Here is a 19885-nt window from a genome sequence, read left to right as displayed (position 1 = left end):
AATGCATACATTAAAATTTTAAACAATCTGAATTATTACACATACACACATTGTAAAAATTTTAACAACATTAATTTTGATACTTTTCAGTAGAATTAATTTTTTTTTTATAGCGCCGTTTCACGCTTTAAAGTCATAAAATTCCATACAGTTTATTTGAAAGTTGTATTTGATGGAAATACATGCTTCTAATGTGCTTACTTTTAAATCAGTTTTTTTCATTTGTTCATATTATTCACCAACGAAAATATTCGTTCGATGGGGGCATTAGATCCAGGGAGACAAAGAAAATTCTACGATTTTACAAATGTTTTTGAAAACAATTTCTTTTGCTGTAAAATGTTCAAAAATCTCAATCCACCTTTGATGGCAGGGCTGGTTATTCTGTCACCATTCGTCGATCTTTTCGTTTGTGACATATTTTTTTACACATGAAACTTCATCAAATAATTCACCGTCGAGTATATTTACGGACCAATGATTCGAAATAAAGATATAGCTTTCCTCTACTTTCGCCCACAAAGGGATTTCGCATAATGTGACCCATTCAAACACCTCTATTTCAATAAAAAACATGTCCCAATTATTTAGATAATCTATGCACGTTTGATAAAATGTGTACACAGCATCATTGAATTTTTTGGCTTGTATATTTTCTGATTTTTCTAATGCTAAAACCACTTTTCTAATAACAATAGGAAGAAACCCCTCATTTTTTCTTTCAAATAACTTCAGCTTTAATTAACAAGTGTATCATGCACCAACTAGAGAGTTAAAAAACTATCACAAAAATCCTCATAAGAGTGTCCACCCCTTGGTAATGTCAGTGGGCCGTTTGGTTGGCGACACACTGCACTACTGCACTCTGTGTAACAATGCAACACTGGTCGGGATGGCGTATACAAAACTAACTTGTTTAATATATTAAAAAAAATTTTTTAAACTTTGTGTCAACTTTACAAAATAAAGGACAAAATGCCTATTTTAGAAAATAAATAAAGTTAAAGGACAGAGCAGTGAAATAAAGGACTGTCCTCTTAATTAAAGGACGTATGGTCACTGTAGGTATATGACATAATTCAATTATACGCGCCATCAATGAACAAGTAGCATATCGGTGTACTAGACCAGACTAGACGTTCACAGTGCAACAGTTTATAACTTCGTTAAATTTCTTCTGATTTTAATTCATAAGTAAAATTTTATTATTTTTATTAATCACGAATCGCAAAAAGGCAAATGAAAAGCGACAGAAAACTAAAAAAATGACTAGAATTACAATGGAACTGATGAAAGAGATTGTTGAGAAATACGAAGGTGGCACGCGTGTTTGAGATTTTAGCTGTTGCCTACCGTATTCCGAGAATGACGATATGGACAATCGCGAAAAATAGAGACATTATTAAATCTGCTAACGTTGCAAAGGGGTTAAATCAATTTCTAAGCAGAGATCGAAGACATTAGATCATGTCGAGAAATTGCTTTTGCTTTAAATAACTGAAAAACAGTGCTGGAGACAGCGTATCAGAAGCAATTACTTGCGAGAAAGCTAAAAAGGTACACGCTGATCTCATGAAAAATCAAGCAGGAACTAGCCAGGAAAGTGAGGTATTTAAAGCCAGCCATTTTTTTTTACACGAGAACGGATTAATCATTTTTACATTACTTCTTATGGGAAAGGTTGGTTTGGTATATGTCCAATTCGGTATAAGTCCAAACATCTGGAATGGATTAAGGTTGTATACCGAGGTTCCACTGTATTATATGTTTTTTTATCAAAGCAAGAATTGGCATTTTGAGGGCATAGTGAATCTATTGAATCTAATAACAGAGGTAATTATATTGAACTTATTTATTTATTAAGTACACCAGATAATTTATTAAAAATACATTTAGAGAAGTCTACAGTTTTTACTAGCTTATTGAACAAACAAATACAAATGGACCCTAGAGGGCCTAGACCATCACTGACGTGCAATTAACTCATTGCTCCTGGAAATCAGCTTCTTACAGAAACACAGCTTCCCTATCATCAAATATCACAGCATGCCACTGTAAAATATACCATGACAAATACTCTACTACAAACTGTTAATGAAGTAAATTATCTGGGAATCACCTTTGATTGGAACATAACCTTCATAGCTCATATTTCAAGAATCAACATCAAAGTAAAGCAGGCTATCAACAACCTCTTATTTTTATTCTCAACTCTGAAAACCTCTAATCTGAACATTCATATGAAACTATACAATTCTATAATTAACCCCATTATTTACTATGCAAGCCCTACCTGGAGTCTGGACTATCTATACAAACTCAAGTCCTTTCACATTTATTTCGTACATAAATTATTCCATTTGGAAAGAACAATTCCCGGCTATGCTCTATGACATGAAACAAACTGTATCTTGTAATTCCCTTTATTGCTGAAACGAATAATCAAATTTTATTATAGACTCAAATTCAAAAGTGATAACAACAACTTTTCTACATCAAGAAATTATCAAGCAGAGCAAAAATGTAAATTACAAGAAGCTATGGCAATACAAGTTATGTAAAATTTTGAACTCATTTGGCATATCAGAATTATTATTTAAAGACATCATTCAGGACTGGAAATATGGCTATACTCTTTTATTAAACTCTGCTATATCTCAATCTATAAATAAAGATCAATTCTCATTAAACTATAACAATCATCATCCCTGGTACATTAACTTATTCCAAATTCCATCTTCTCAGCCATACATGTTGCAGTTAATTGATTTGAACATGAAACGACTAATAATGTTATTAATTGTATATAAAAATCTTTACAAAACTTAAATATTCTAATACGGTCTTTTTCTTTTTAAACTATTTTGTTCATGTTTAGATTAATACAAGAGCATATATGATAAAATATCAGTATATCCCTGTTAATTTGTGATGTTTTGTTATCAATATAATATCTCTGTGAACTAAAATTGTCAATTAATATCATTTAAATGTACTACCCCCTGTAACAGGAAATTTTTCCCTTTCACCAATAAAAATAATTATTGTAAAATTATCATCAGATAATATCACTATATAATAATTCAAATAACTCCAGTATAATGTATTATTTAATGTATAGTTATCATAAGTTAGTTTAAGCATTAAAAAAGAATAAATGTTCATTATTATACAAAAATATTACATTTCTAAATTTTAAAAATTTCCTTATCTGTTCTTTAATAAAAGCAAATAAACAATGTTGTTTATTTGTATTATAAATCAATAAATAGTTTTTATACTAGTGTACAGCTTTTTTCCAAACTTAACTTATATTAGGGAATAATGAATTATATATAAAATTTCCAGGTAATCTAATGTTTTTCATAAGAATAAATTTCCTATTAGTAAGGAGAACTGGAATTCCAGTTTTTCTCCAACAGTTTAAATATATCTGTTAAGTGTCACATGTATAAATGATATATTGATATTTCAAATAAAAAGATCAATTAATATATGACTAATCATATAAACCTGAATAATAATATGAACATAGAAAAAGAAAATAAGAAAAGATCTATAATAAGACTAACAACTATGTTTTAGATATCTATGGTCTAAGGCTTTAAGTATAAATAATACAAATATTGTGAGTAAAAGCATAAATATTTTTACTCACAGTTAGGAAGTGCTTATGTACAGTACAACTGGTTTGTTGGCCTTTGCTTGTGACTGTGACATTAATGTTTCTTTCAATAATGTTTACCTACTACATTGTGCCTTGGCTCTGACACAACTTATATACTTGGATAGTCTGGAAATTTATAAAGCTATCAAGAAAGGGACCACAATTAACTTTAAAGATTCTTCAGTGGTGTCAGATGCTTGGAGTGCATTATTAGAAGTTTTATGGCAAAAATAATAGCTTCCAAAAATGTATACCATGCACAGTACAAGGGTTGTACATGGTTTCTGGTATTCTTTCAAGATGAGATTGAATAATGTTAAATATCTTCTGAACTGTTGAATTTAAAATTTTGATAGTATATCATATCTTGTTAGATAACTGTATGAATTACTCTAGCATTAAACTGACATTAATATACAGTCGATCCCCCTATAATTACGGTCCCTATAAAACTACAAAAAAATTGTGACCGGTATCCATAAAAAACAGTAAAAACCCCCTATAATTACCTCAAACGTCATCGGGCAGCCGAACTACTTTCCCGCCGTCCATAGTGCCACGCTACGGAGAGATTTCTATCGTCTGGACAGTATTATATAAATTATATATAAATTAGGTACTGTACATATAATTATATATTAATGGTATCTGTAAAAAAAGGTAAAAAAAACTCCTATAATTACGTAAAACGTCATCGGGCAGCCAAACTACTTTCCCGCCGTCCATAGTGCCACGCTACGGAGAGATTTCTATCGTCTGGACAGTATTATATAAATTATATATAAATTAGGTACTGTACATATAATTATATATTAATTATATATAAATTAGGTACTGTATATATAATTATATATTAACTTAATTTATTGTAACTTTATTATAATTATATATATATTTTCCGCCGTCTAGCGCTACGCTACGGAGAGTTTAGGCGAACTATCGTCTGTACAGTATGTAAATTAGGTACCGTAAGTCTAATACAGCACTGTAATTTTATACATTTCTTGTGAAAGAAACATTTCTTATTCAACGGCGATTAAAATTATTTATATTAATGATGTCTCCAAAGTTCAACGAAGTTTTCGCAGAAAAATAATATCAGAAATCGCGGCCGCGGTTTGATGCGCTGTTCCGCGACGAAACCAAGCTTTAGCAACGGGCGTAGTCGAACGGTACACACTCGGTAAGCAATCCTACAATTTTTTGTTTATAACGTAGTTTATACGGATTATTTTCAAAAAAATATACGTATTTTGGAAATGTTGAGTCGAATTAGTCTAGAATCGATTAATTTTATGGAAGAAAATCTTTCAAACAGCCGTAGTCCGTAAACTTGATATGTGTCGGGTTGTGATTGGAAGGATTCGTAAGAAATCGGATTCCTAAAGAATGGAACGTATCTATATCTTATAGGGGGTCGACTGTAATAAATAGACAAATTTATACTGATATGATAAATTCTCAAGATGTGTGAATAAGTAACTTATATACACCAAAATTACATTTAATATATGAACAAATACTTTTCATCACCTTTAACAACCATCATCAAGTTATACTTTTTTAAATTTGAAGGATAAAATTTATACAAGAAACATTCAATTTGCTCATACAATATATTAAACATATTGCTGGCATACATAGATTATTTCTCTAGTTATGTAACAATCTTAATAAATTCTAAATTAGTTGTTATTCTCTACAGGTAAGATTATAGCATTCTGTTTTTATACATCGGTTATTCAATTAGAACCCAATGAAGACATCTAAGAAAATTCAAACGTTCAAAAAGTTCCAAAACAAATTTCGTTATAAAAATTGGAATCATTTGATTTTCTGTTCCTGAGGAAAACCATTAAAATTGGCCAAAAATGTTTGAAAAGTGAATAAAAAGGATGCATTTTTTAAAGGTTTTTGTGTTCGAAGGTTGGGTACTATTTAAGTGCAGCCAGAGAAGAATTCAATTAGTAATGCAACATTTTTTTTTTCTCAAAGCAGGTTAGTTTTATTCTAGTTTTAAATACAATCACTTTGTCTCCCAATTCCTTGGTACAAAAACCTATTTTTCTACTTAATCTTCATTCAAGCCTATAACCTTACACCACCTAGATGTAAGAGCCTGCAGATACATCTTTCAGAGGACCAGAGAAATGAAAGTTTGAAGGTGTGAGATCCAGGCTACAAGTTGGACAAGGAAGGAGAGTCCTTCCAGTTCTGTGATCATCTCTTGGGTGCACTTGTGTGTGGCCTTGTGTTGTCATTGGAGAATTTTATTCAAATCTTTGTGATAGTGAACATGCTGGAGACAGCCATAGTATGGAAGATTAGACAGATTGCCTTTACTTCTTTCTGATAATGACAGTCACTTCACCCAATGACTTGTTGCACTTTTATTCACTGCAATGTCTCCATAAACATTAAGAGTTGGTGGATGTTTGTGACTGTCTCATTTTCCACCAAAAGAAATTCAATCACAGCTCTGTTTGGAATGCATTTCAATCACAGATCCCATCTTGAAAATTAATAATAGTGTTGCCATACAATGGAGAGAAATGAAATTACTACAAATAACACTGATGAGTTGAAGGATGTTGCACATAAAATATAGAATTTTTCTAATGAAAATTGGCTGAGAAAAAAAAATGTGTTGCATTACTTATTGAATGACCCTTGTACAGTATATGGTATGCATTTTTTGAAAAAAATTTACTATTATTTTTTCTATAAAACTTTAAAGTTAATTGTGGTCCCTTTCTTGATCTATACTAATATTATAGACGTAAAGTTTGTAAGTTTGGATGTAGGAGGTAATCTCTGAAACTACTCATCCAATTTCAAAAATTCTTTCACCAATATTTAGAATGGACCTTCAGGGTGGACATAGGCTGTATATTATTCTGTTAAATATTCATATAAATTAAAAGATATCATCTAGGTAAGCGTTATATTTTTGGTGTCAGCGGGTAGCGAGGGGCAAGAAGTGTACATATATGAGATAGGTAACCACGCAGCACAGTCACATGGTCGGTGAGATACGCAGTGCACATGTCCAAACTTTTATATTATATAGTTGTCAAAATCCCCCCTGGGAGAGAGGAACAAAATTAAGGCTTACCATGAAGAACTTGGCTTCTATTATACTATTTTAGATGCGGTCTTTTGCATTTTTGATTGCATTTTAATAGGGTGTATCAAGAGAATGTACACTAAGAAGGGATTTTTCAAAATTCCCTCCCATGGGGAGTGTTATACATTTATAATAGATACATTTTGAGCCACAGCAATGCGTGGCCGGGTACAGCTAGTAGCTTTATAAATTTACAGACTCCAAATATTTAAGTTGTGTATCAGAACCATTGCACAATATAGTAAATGAATTCTATTGAAAGAAAAATCAATGTCACAATAACAAGCAAAGGCAACCAAATCAGTTGTACATAAGCACTTCCTAACTGTGAGTAAAAATATTTATGCTTTTACTCACAATATTTGTATTATTTATGCTTAAAGCATATACAATAGCAAATGTATAAAATATCCACAAAAGTATAACTACAAATATTTTGTACTAACCTTGTAAAGCTTTGCAGTTATGACTTAAAAACATAACACTGTTACAATGTAGTGTTACATTTTTAAGTAGTAACTGCAAAGCTATTCAAGGTTAGTACTACGTATCTGTACTTATCACTTTGTTGGATGGATTTGATTGTTTAAAGTATAACCAATGTAAAACAGGCAACATTGTTATAATTATTATTTTTTTATAACAAATATAACACCAAATTTAATAGCAGACATTATAGGCCTACTATTTAGATTTATTATTATTATTTCACTCATATTATTTTTCTCTGTATTAGAATTTACTCTGTATAAAAAACATTTTATACAGAGTAAATTCTGATACATTATTAATAGGAAGATAAATAAAACTGTAAAAATGCTATACAAAGGGAACAAGCCAACATTTATTAACAGAAAATTTTTTTGGGGACTTCCTATCATACAGATGATCTAAATCCTGAAAAAACATTATCTGTTAATAAATGTTGACTCCTACATTTTGTATAGTAGTTCTACAATTTTCTTTGCTTCTACATGCAGTTGATAAACTTCAAAACTCTCTCTTTCTAGTTAAGCAAAGAAACAATATATTTTATAAAAATAATATCACTGTATACTTAGGAAACAGTACTTAGTGTACAGAATAATTTATGCTCAAAAAATTCAAAATCATTAATTTATCTTAAACAAATTATATGCAAATGCCTTTCATTTATTAATTCATCATAAAAGATGAATAATAAAATCCCTATAACACTAATGTTCTTCAAATTTAAATGAGCTAAATACATCCAATTCTGTTAGTATATAGACTTTTAAACACAATTTTGATTTAACATGGTCTGGAAAATAACTCAATTCTCTTTTTACAAAATTTGTTTTGATCAAACACATTTTCCTTTTTGAAAATCTTCACTTGGTTTCATTTTTGGTTCTAATCATCCTGTGAACACTAAGAGGGCCTCTCCACACCAATTGTGGGTTTGACCAGACCCATAATGAGGATAATTGGATGATGAAAAATGAGGCCCAACATATCCAGGGCAGATTGCCTAGAAAAAAATTCTTGGAGAATTATCACATGGATTGGATCCAGTCTCTCCAAGAGTGGTAAGCTGACAATTTGACCATCTTGGCCATCCATTTTAATTCTAAGAAAAAAATGTTCATACTTCCTTTCCCAGAAAACTGTTCTTTTATATAAATTCTTAAAATTTGCATTTAATCTGCAATATATAATAAAGTAAATTTTAAGATTTGGCTATGTTTTTGCAACTGATTTAAATGTATATAGTGAGAATTAGTCTTTAATTTTGACTTTATCTCACAACTGAAACAGAAACAGAAAAAATTTAATTCAAAGTTTGACAATTTGCTTTTATGATTTTTATCAGATTTCTTTCAATACAGAATAGTTTTTTTTATGTCATTTGGTGTTTAATTAAAAATGCCAAAAAAATGTGTGCAAATAGTATAAATTTATTAAATATTTCTGATAATTAGAAAAGGGACAATTGTAAATTACTCAACTAAAATTGAGATATTTTGTTTAATTAAGAATATCCTATTATATTAATTGGTTTTAAAAATCTGTAACCATTCTTCCATTTTCCCATATGGACAGCATCTTTTATACATGGTTTTTTAGGTACATATTTACAATGTAAAAACAGAGCTGAGTTTATAGAAACTTAAGAAATTTATGTAAGTAGATATAAATTGTGTATGTTTCAAAAATACTATTAATATATCCAATGTTTAAATACAAACAAATGCTATTTTAAACATTTGAAAACAACACAAATCAAACTATAAATATTTTTTTTCAGTTGTCTCATATAGTACCAGCAGTAATTTTTTTTTAAAAAGAGCATTGCATATAAGTAATATATATATAATAATTTAATAAATTATTATTTTTATAACAAATTATTACATTACAATTAAATGATGATGATGATGATAATAAGCATTAAAATATTTTAAATAGAAATTATACTTTAATAAATGCCAATAGTGTCAGATCTTCCATCATAAATTACCTTAAGAAGAAACTAAGAATGTATTTGGATTCAACAAAAAAAAAAAATTATGTTAAACTGTGTAATTCAATTTTAGATCATTTGATGTGTAAAAAGATATTTGTTTATCTATATTGACTCTATCCTAACTTTAGACATAAAAAATTAAATATAAACCATTGGAACTGCTATAATATTTGATAAATGACATTAATTTTAAATTTATATTGAATTATAGTTTCATTAAATCATAATTTATGAAACTGGAAACAATACTATAATCTGTTTACTATATGTAAACAAACTATTTAATAACAATAATTACATTAAAATTCAAATATTCATAATTAATGTATAGAAAAAAAACGATTAACTTAAAAATGTATTTTTTAATATGTAAATATTTCTTTTAAAAAATTATATTAAATTTTTAAGTGTTAACTTAATATACCTATATATAAAATTATTATTTAATTAAAAGTATAAGTCAATTTATTTTTTTAGTTTCAAAATCTACATTTGTATTTAACTTCAAAATGTTAAAAAAAATATAAATTTATCATTCCAAATTTTAAATTTAGTAGTCAAAGTTGATAATTGGATCCTTCCATCTTATATTACATTTTTACAATGTCAAATTATTATTATTTGAGAAAATCATTAATTCAGCCAAAAAAGTGTTGTGTGTGTCATCAGACAGATATTTTATAACAGACTTTGATCAATTTATCATAATTAACTGGAAATTTTTACTTTTTATTTACAAGTCATTTATAAATCTGATTAATGAAATTAAATCTACCATGCAGAAACAACATAATTATTTTAATATAAACATAAACAGACAATACAGATCATAAAAATATTAAAGAAAAACCGGTAATGACACTTTCTCCAAATCAAATTGTCAAAAAAATTACCTTAATTTTTTTATTTAAAAAAATAAAATAAAAATAAACTTGTTTAGGATTAATATAATAGTTCTTATTTGATTATAAATGCTTTTAAGACTCATTCATATGTATTATATAATTAATGTTAACTGTTTGTAAAGCATTTAAATGAATAAAAATGGGCATTTGGTTGAAAACAAATTAATTACAGGTGTAAATTTTGTCGAATAAATGTATTTTTTTTACGTTAAATACTCGAAAGTTTGTCGTTTATAACGATGGAGAAGACGTTAAATTAAAAGAGTTTCATAAGATGAAAGGATCAAGACGACTTTTTCATCTTTCATCTTATTATTAGAAGACTTAAGATGGTAGATTGGTTTGTTGATTTTTATTTAACGATTATTACGTTTTAAATCTTATATAAAAAGTTACTGACACCGAAGTTTAAATCTATAAAATGCAATTTAGTTAAAGACAAACAAAACTTTTCTTTAAAAACAAATTTAAGAAAAAAAACACACGCAACCTACAAGATGACTATCGAAGTCGCACTCACTGCGATGATATCTTCGAGTGCACAGATCAATAAATACACATTTGATGGCTCGAATGCACAGTCATTTTTTTAATTATAGAGAATTCATTCTTGACAATTAAAATAGTAATTGAAGCATGTTCACAGCTAAAAACCTTCGTTCTCGTCTTCATAGGTAAACGGACACTAGAGGCGCTGTCTTCGGGACGGGAGTCTTACAATAATAATTGACACTTGGCGCGCTGTCATCAGTTAATATGTTTTTGCTATTTTTTCATTTTTTTTTAAAAATGAAATTATCATCTTTTTTAAATAGCAAAAGTTAATATTTATAATTTCAAAATGATTAGTATTTTAATTATTTCTACTTACGTAATTATTACGATGTTTACATACACACAACTTACTATTATACTACTACTATAACTAAATTACACTCGGCGAATATTCATAAATCGCAAATTTTTTGCTGTTTTATTTATAAATTCGTAACGTTTATTGTATTCTGGAGGCTTTCAGCAAACTTTTTCTTTAAATGTAATGGAATTTAGTTTGTTTCATTATTTAAAACGGGATTCGGAAGTATTATATATACTTGTCGATACTTTATCGATTATTGAGTTTTATAGAAAACAGCTAATTAAATCTGATATTATCTTCGATCTGTTACGCGCATCGATTGAAATCGATTATTTTTTAATGCAAATTATTTATTCCCATAAAGGAATATATCATCAATCAGATGCATCATCTAGAAAACAAGTTTTTTGTATAAAATTTCCATTTTAGAATTGCGATTTCAGAGAATTTCTTACATCTATGATAAAATTAAATAACTCCACGAAGAAAATATATTCTATTCTTTTTTTCTGCTTTTAATCGCCAATTTATATATTCATCTATCTAAATTTTATGAATAATCTGAGTTTTATACTCTTAAAATTTCTTGTATAAAGTAAAAATTTAACAAGAATAACTGAAAAATTCAAATCAACAGTTAAATACACTTCTCAGAAATATATAAAATCCTATTTAAAATTTATTTTCCTTATCATTTAACTCAAAAAAAATTTTTTTCATTATAAATTTACTATTACTAAAACAAATATTCAACAGAGTAAATAGAAATAATTATATTCTTACATATATACATTATATATATATATATATAGTATATATAAATGTAAATTTGTTTAATGACTTATTTACTGTACATTAATTTTTTTGTTTTTTAACAAAATTTATATATCTTTCATTTACAAAATATACAATATTAAATGCGAAAATACTGTTTGGAAGGATTTAAACAATAGTAGTTCTTACACTAAATTTTTTGATGATACATTTCTTTGGATTTCATGATATGAATTGCATTAACAAATCAACAACTTTCTCAATAATACTTTTATATAAGGGGAAAAAAACCTTAAAATATAAACACAAATCATCAAGACACAATCTTTGATTGTTGCCTAAGGGACAAATTCAGAACAGAATAACTGCAAATCTCTTTGTCAATAATATTAAATCAATTGCTAAATACATTTTGCATTTCTTAGAAAAACTTGGCAAGTAAACATTCAAAAAACACATTATTTAAATAAAATATTTTTTTAAAAAAATGGAGAATATTGCAGATATAATCACAGATATAAAATGGAAATTGTTTTATATATTATTTAATTTTTTAATAGCAAAATATTAATTTTGACTGACATTTTTCCCCTCATTCTTTTTGATGAAATTTAACAATTATTGTGCAATGTTAATTGTAAAACTATAATACTATTAAAATTTTATTCTTGTATATTTACAATAACACTTTTGAAAGAATTAGTTAAGCAATTAACTATTTGAAACTTAAGAAATGGATAATGCGGCATGTTAAAACAAAACTGTATTCCTGTTTAATTTATGGTTTCAAATTTAAAAAACAATGAATTTATCTGTATATTTGGAATAATTATGATTTGTAAATGCACATTGAAACTATATAATCAACAATGTAGAGATGAACATCACACAATGAAAACTGCTTAACCAATAAGCATTCATGTTCAAAAAGTAAAGTGATTGGTAATTGGTTAACTTATAACTCTCCCCTCTGATCCTTGATTATGAAAATGGCCATGAAATCACCACAAATTCTAATTAAAAAGTATTAAAATTTTTCTTTTTAAACAAATTATTCAGACAATGCTCCATGAATGAAAAATTTCAATTTATATTCACATATTAAGTAAGATTCATAAATTTTAGATATTATAAACCAAATTTTATAATCATATTATGGTGTTTATAAAATGATAGACCTAGAAATGTTAAAACTAATCTTAAAGGTAACAGGGTTGACAAATTAATATTTAAATTCTTCTATTATCCATTTCTTAAGTTTTCTGGAGCATTTGACTTGGTCATCAGATAATTTCCATTACAAATTTTGGAATTGTTACTGAACATAAATCAATATATAATCTTCCGATATGTACAAGTAAGAAAATTCATAAAATCTACTTTGAATTTCATTTTATCACTCTTATGATTACAAAATAATACTAACTTTATATGACTTATGTAAATTTAATATTTAAAATATTAAAAAGTTTAGTGACAAATTGAAATTTCTCTAATCAATATTATTCAATGTAGGACTTACATTTTTAAGTCATACATTGAAGTTATTTGGTACTAATAGAATATTTAAAGTTCTATTTGGTATGAGATGTAGAACAAAAAATACATCTTTAACTAATTTTTTTTTACATAACCTTAAAATCAATTAATCAAATACAAAAAATAATTGAGCCATTAAACTCTTCTAATGGTCATATTCACTATTACTAAATAAAATAAAATATAAAATATTTGTTTGTATACAACCATAGTTTCAGTTGTATGTTTTCAAAATATAATTGATGATGAGAATTCTTATTGTTTATTGCAGCATGAGTTGAGCCATATTCTTTTGCAATATAGTCTCTCGAACGTCATTAAACACAGTTTTGATGTTTTCTGTGTCGATGGCTGTAGTATAGTGATAAAAGAACTGTTTTCTATTGTTTCTCTGAACTGAATCAAACATGTCTATCATAAAATTCTGAACATCTTCTAAGCAATGTGGATCACCTTGGAATGTTGGAAAGTATCTTAAAATATTTGTATCCTTTCTTTTGAGCTTGTCCCTCAAGAGATCAGTTTTATTGAGAAAAAGAATAATTGATATTTCTGAGAAGCAACGATTATTGGCAATTGTATCAAAAATATTCAACGATTCCAAAAAACGATTCGTACACCTGTCCTCAACAAGAACTTGATCAAATTCACTGGAAGACACAAAAAATAGTATCGAAGTAACATTTTCAAAACACTGGAACCATTTTTGACGTTGCGATCTCTGTCCTCCAACATCAACAAATAAAAAAGGGACACTGTGTATTGATACGAGAAATTCAGTGATACCTTTAGTTGCTTTTCTTGCATGAAGGATATCTTGATTAGATGGAACATAATTCTGAAATTTAAAATAAATCTTTTTTTAAATAAAACTATTATAAATATATAATTTCTATAAATCTTAAATAATTATAGTAAATGATAAAAATTGTCCATTTATTTTAAATGAAAGTTTGTAACATAAAAAAAAAAAATGAAAATAAAAGTGACAAATATAATATCTAAAAACAACACCAAACGATCGCCTAATTTATCGGGCTATAATATGGCTATTTTAAATGATTGGAACTAAGTAATTAGTTAGTTCCAATCATTTAAAATAGCCATATTATAGCCCGATAAATTAGGCGATCGTTTGGTGTTGTTATTATCTACTCGGGCTGGGAGTTGATGTTTATATAATATCTAAAAATATAATTTGATGTTAAATTACATATTCTGTGATTTAAATTACAGAATGTCTACAAATTACCTTTTCTGATTGAATAATCAAACAAACACACTTACATTACAAGTCACACTTACATTATTTATGTAGCAAATATTCTAAAGCATTCACTATATAAAATCATTTAATTCTATTGAAGAATTTAAATTATTGTGTTTAACATTAAACATTCTACAAAGCATAGTATTATTACTCATTTGTGATGAATTAATTTATTATTTGTTTACAAAATTATAAAAAACGATAATGTAATGTTATTTATTCATAACGATTAATTCATTTATAATGGCATTTTGCATTTCAAAAAAAAAATTATAACGTATTTAAACATTTAAACTAAAAATGCTGAGAAGAATAAAAATAATTTAAGAGAGTTTCATCTTTTATTATAATAAAAATTATTTACAAGATTGTAAAAGTCATCAACTTTTGATAAGAAAAAACAATCATCATCTTCAAGAACCAATTATTATAAACTGTAAGAAACACACATTTGTTTATTTATACTTAATATGATATTCAAAATGATAATACATATTGTGGATTATTTGTAAGTCAGTTTAAATTTTATATTTAAAAAATCTACTACTAAAATTTAACAGTAAAATATAATAAATATATTTTTGAATAAACAGGATAGAAAATAAATTTTAATAGTAAACAATCTTCTAAAATATTAACATTTTATAATTTCTACATCATTTAATTTCAAGTTTAAACAAACTTATGATTTCTTCTTAAGATCACTATCTGCATTTAAATTACTTTTTAATTAATTCAATGACGGTAATATTTCATATTCCTTATTGATGTTGGCATCTTTGCTAGATGGCAAATATCCAGAAAATTTGACTTCAAATATATGACAGTTCCTTCAAAAAAAAAATAAAAACAAAACATTAGTAATTCATAAAACATTCAATTTATAAAAATCAGGATTTTGTTATTAATATCTTATTACTGTAATATATATAATTTAATTTTTATAATAAATATTTATTTATTCTGAAAATTAATAAATCATTTTATGTTAAAATCATATTCAAAGTTTATTTCTGATGATGAATAAATATTGATATGAATTTCACATAGAAATTATGATAAATCATATACTAATATTTTCTGCATGTTAACTCTTACAAGGACAACGGGATATTTAATAACTGTTCATGTTTGTGTGTTAATAACTGTTCATATTTGTGTGTTATTTGAAAGAAAAAATTGTTTTATGCAAAGAACTGTTTATCATCATCTATTATATTATGTAAATGTAAATTTATTTCTTTAATTTAAAAATGAAAAACTTTAAAATTATTAGAAATATTAAGTTTTTCTTTCTTCTATATCATGTTAAATTAATCAAAAATTAAGAAGAGTCATTACTTTAAAAATCCTAAAAAAGTGTTTCAAAGACTCAAAGACCAACTAAAAAAATAAACAAATAATCACACTTATATAAGAGAAAGGAATGAATCAAACAGGCTATCATTGCACATGCACAGTACAATAATATATGAACATACTTCATGGGTAGTTCTGTCCAGAGTGAAATCTTTTAAAAATATTAGAATATTTACAGAAATGAATGGAATAAGTTCTCTATTAAGAATATTGTATTTAGTGAGATATTCAAAAAAGTAATATGTAAAAATTATAAACTGATTTAAAATTTAAAAAGTCTGAATTTTAAATAAATTTTATTTCTCAATTTTGAAAAAATAATTTCATAAATCTTTATTCCTTTCATAAATGATTTTTGTAAAGTTAAGAAAGAAGAGATGAAAAGCATTTATAAAAATATTTAGATATTTTATTCAGTATGAATGCAATTCAAAATAGTAATCATCATGATAATGAATTAATTGGCAAATTGTATTCTAATCAAGTCAAATATTTAATGGATTCTGGCTAGTGATACTACAAAAATAAAATTCAAAACTGACAGATTAAAACAAATTTGCTATAATTAAATGAAGCCAACCAAGTCAACTCTTATTTTATCATTTATGCTGAAGACATATAAGGTATTTTATGTAACAATTATTTCTACAAATTTTGAATGTCTTGAATTGAAATAAATTTTAAAAAGCAAACAATATTTTTTTATACAATAGTGTCTTGATTAACTGAGACCATTTAACCAAGATTTCACATTATCTGAGGTGAATAGTAGAAGAATACTTCTAATGACAAAAGATAAAAGAATATGATGTACTTTATTCACAAATATAGTACTGTTTGTTTTGCAAATCTTGGCCCAATGATATGCTGGGCTATGAACAGGATAGAGAAGTTTAAAAAAATTTGCTACTGTAACTTATAACAACACTAAGAATTTAAAAAATAACTAATGAAATTTTAATTGTAATCATAGGTAATTCAAACACAAATTATTTATTGTATTGGGTTGTTCGGAAAGTAAGTTCATTTTTTTCCATGGAAAAAAAACCCATATATCGAACTTTAAAACAAAACCAATTTGTTTCAAGTAATCATAAACAGTTCAATTTATAAATTTAATCTCTTAGTGATTTCATGTGTTGTTATTCGGCAGTTTGCTTCAATCAGTACCTTTATTTTGTTTTCATTGGCTTCAACTGGCCATCCAGAACATGGTGCATCTTCAATATTGAAATTGCCAGAACAAAATTTTGTAAACCAATTTTGGCACTGTTGTTCTGTCAATATATCTTCCCCATACATGTCACACAATTTTTTTCTTGCTTGAACAGCATTCTTACCTTTTCGGTAATAAAAGAGCAAAATATGCCGAAAATGCTGCTTTCGATCTTCCATATTTGATGGGACACAAAAAATAAACAATGGCACAAAATCAAACAAAATTTTTTACAAATAAGCCTTAAAATGCTAACTGTCAAAATATATAATGATAATACAGTTTAGAATGAAAATGGCGGGAAAAATACAACTAATCCGTCTAGTAGTAAAAAAAACAAACTTACTTTCCGAACAACCCAATATTTATTCAGACTCTTGGCAAATCTCATCATTGAATTTTATTCAGTTGATAAGTGTTCATCTCATTTGTTCAGACATATGTGAACATGTAATCATAGGTTCACATATGTCTTAATAAATACAGTTGTAAATAATATTAAAAGTCTATGCTCAATAAGTTTAACCTAAAAATAAAGTGTAACTAAATATTAATGCATCCCAATTCAGTTCATTTAATAATTAAACATTCCTATTCAAGTTATGATTATCCAAGGTACCCTGAAATCTGCATTACTTTAGATACATTGGGAATACTTCTACCGTCTTTTTTTTTTTTTAATTTTTATATAATTAAATGTTGTAGAATATTCAAACATTAAAAATTTTTCCTAAACATTTTGAAAAAATTTAGATATTCAAGCTTAAAAAAATTTTAAATAATTTTTTTACATAATACTCAATGATTTAGAGCTTGATATTATCATCAAATTGATACACAACAAGTATTATTTTTTAAAAAAATTTTTTCAATAATTCACATTACTATTTTCAAAGAACTGTGTAACTAAGTAACAGATTTTTTGAAAGTTTTAGATATTATACTGTATATAATCATTTACAGTAGCTTTACAGTGTAATTTATCATGGAAGCCATTCTGTTTACTTAATCTATTTTTATTGATATTGGACTTTACTATTGGAGTAGAGAGATTGGAGTAATATTTCATCTCTAAAAAGATAAAATAACTTATGTTACAGTCTTATTATATTACATGCAGTAAATCCATGTATTTTCATAATTCAGCAACATTTTATTTAACAACATTTAACAAAAATAAACTTTTATGGTTTATTAATGATATAATTAATATATGTATTGTTAAACTACGGAATATGAAATGGACTTCCAATACTGAAACCATCAATTAACCAGGTAAGGCAACAACAAACCATTTGTAAAACTATTCTGTTTCAGAACTTTAAAAAATGCATGTCTTCCTCTTTGCTTTTCCTATTTAATGTTTATTCTTTTACTATTAATTTTATATGGCTAGTTTTCTTAGTTAATATATTAGGTTTTCTGTTCTTAACAAGACTATCAATTATTGACAAATATATATTACTCTCATCACATGTTACTGAATTATTTTTTATTGAATCTATTTCATCACTAAAAAAACATAAAATATTATCTTATATTACATTCAGTAAATCTGTGCATTTTAAAAATTCAGCAATAATTTAGTTTAAAACATTTTCATGATATATTATTTTCTATAATTATATTATTAATATATAGTATATAATGTTGTTAAACTATTATTTAATAATAATTATTAAAATAAAAAAATTTCTAAACATCCTGTTTAATATCTTTACATGTGTAAGTGTAATTATTATTGATATTTTTGTCTTAAGAGTCAGACTTATATGAATATATATACAGTGGAACCTCGGTATACGACCTTAATCCGTTTCCGATGTTTGGACTTATACCGAATAGGACGTATACCGAACCAAGCTTTTCCATAAGAAGTAATGTAAAAATGATTAATCCGTTCTCATGTAAAAAAAATGGCTGGCTTTAAACACCTCGCTTTCCTGGCTAGTTCCTGCTTGATTTTTCATGAGATCGGCATGTATCTTTTTAGCTTTCTCGCAAATAATTTCTTCCGATACGCTGTTGCCGGCACACTGTTTTTCAGTTATCCAAAGCAAAAGCAATTTCTCGACACGATCTAATGTCTTCGATCTCTGCTTAGAAATTGATTTAACCCCTTTGCAACGTTAGCAGATTTAATAATGTCTTTATTTTTCGCGATTGTCGATATCGTCGTTCTCGGAATACGGTAGGCAACAGTTAAATCTCGAACACGCGTGCCCCCTTCATATTTCTCAACAATCTCTTTTTTCAGTTCCATTGTGATTCTAGTCATTTTTTTATTTTTCTGTTGCCTTTTTGCAATTCATGATTAATAAAAATAATAAAATTTTACTTACAAATTAAAATCAGAAGAAATTTAACAAAGTTATAAACTGTGGCACCGCGAACGTCTAGTCTGGTGTAGTATACCGATAGTGCAACTTGTTCATAGATGGGAGCGTATACAGTAATTGAATTAAGTCGTATACCGAACAAAAGTCGTTTCGTCTAAACAGGACGTATTCCAAATTTGACGTATTCTAAAGCAGACGTATACCGAGGTTCCACTGTATTTATTATTCAGTTTTAATCCAATTAATTTTGATTTCTTCCTAAATCTTATTATATTAAGAAAACATGCATATTAAGAGCATCAAAATAATCATAATTTTCATTCCATTTATACTTACTGTATT

The 19885-nt window shown here is 26.7% G+C and overlaps 2 protein-coding genes across 3 annotated transcripts in view; both read right to left on the bottom strand.

Moving 5' to 3' along the window:
• The window catches only part of LOC111616765 (uncharacterized threonine-rich GPI-anchored glycoprotein PJ4664.02-like), a 68988-nt gene extending 57561 nt beyond the window's left edge, over nt 1-11427 (bottom strand). For both annotated transcript variants that reach the window (XM_023358134.1, XM_023358135.1), the window contains exon 1: nt 10682-11427. The gene's annotated coding sequence lies outside the window, so the exon portion shown is untranslated. The remainder of the gene's footprint in view (nt 1-10681) is intronic.
• A 475-nt stretch (nt 11428-11902) lies between these two features.
• Nucleotides 11903-19885, bottom strand: part of LOC111616767 (guanine nucleotide-binding protein subunit alpha homolog) — a 28147-nt gene continuing 20164 nt past the window's right edge. The window contains exon 3 of the mRNA XM_023358137.1: nt 11903-14197. Within this exon, the coding sequence (XP_023213905.1) occupies nt 13622-14197 (576 nt within the window). The 3' untranslated portion in view covers nt 11903-13621. The remainder of the gene's footprint in view (nt 14198-19885) is intronic.

The sequence above is a fragment of the Centruroides sculpturatus genome, unplaced genomic scaffold (genome assembly GCF_000671375.1).
Source record: "Centruroides sculpturatus isolate CEXI.00-Female unplaced genomic scaffold, Cexi_2.0 scaffold1643, whole genome shotgun sequence".
Taxonomy (NCBI): Eukaryota; Metazoa; Arthropoda; class Arachnida; order Scorpiones; family Buthidae; genus Centruroides; species Centruroides sculpturatus.
The sequence above is the reverse complement of the archived record's forward strand: the minus strand, read 5'-3'. Positions and strand labels throughout refer to the sequence as shown.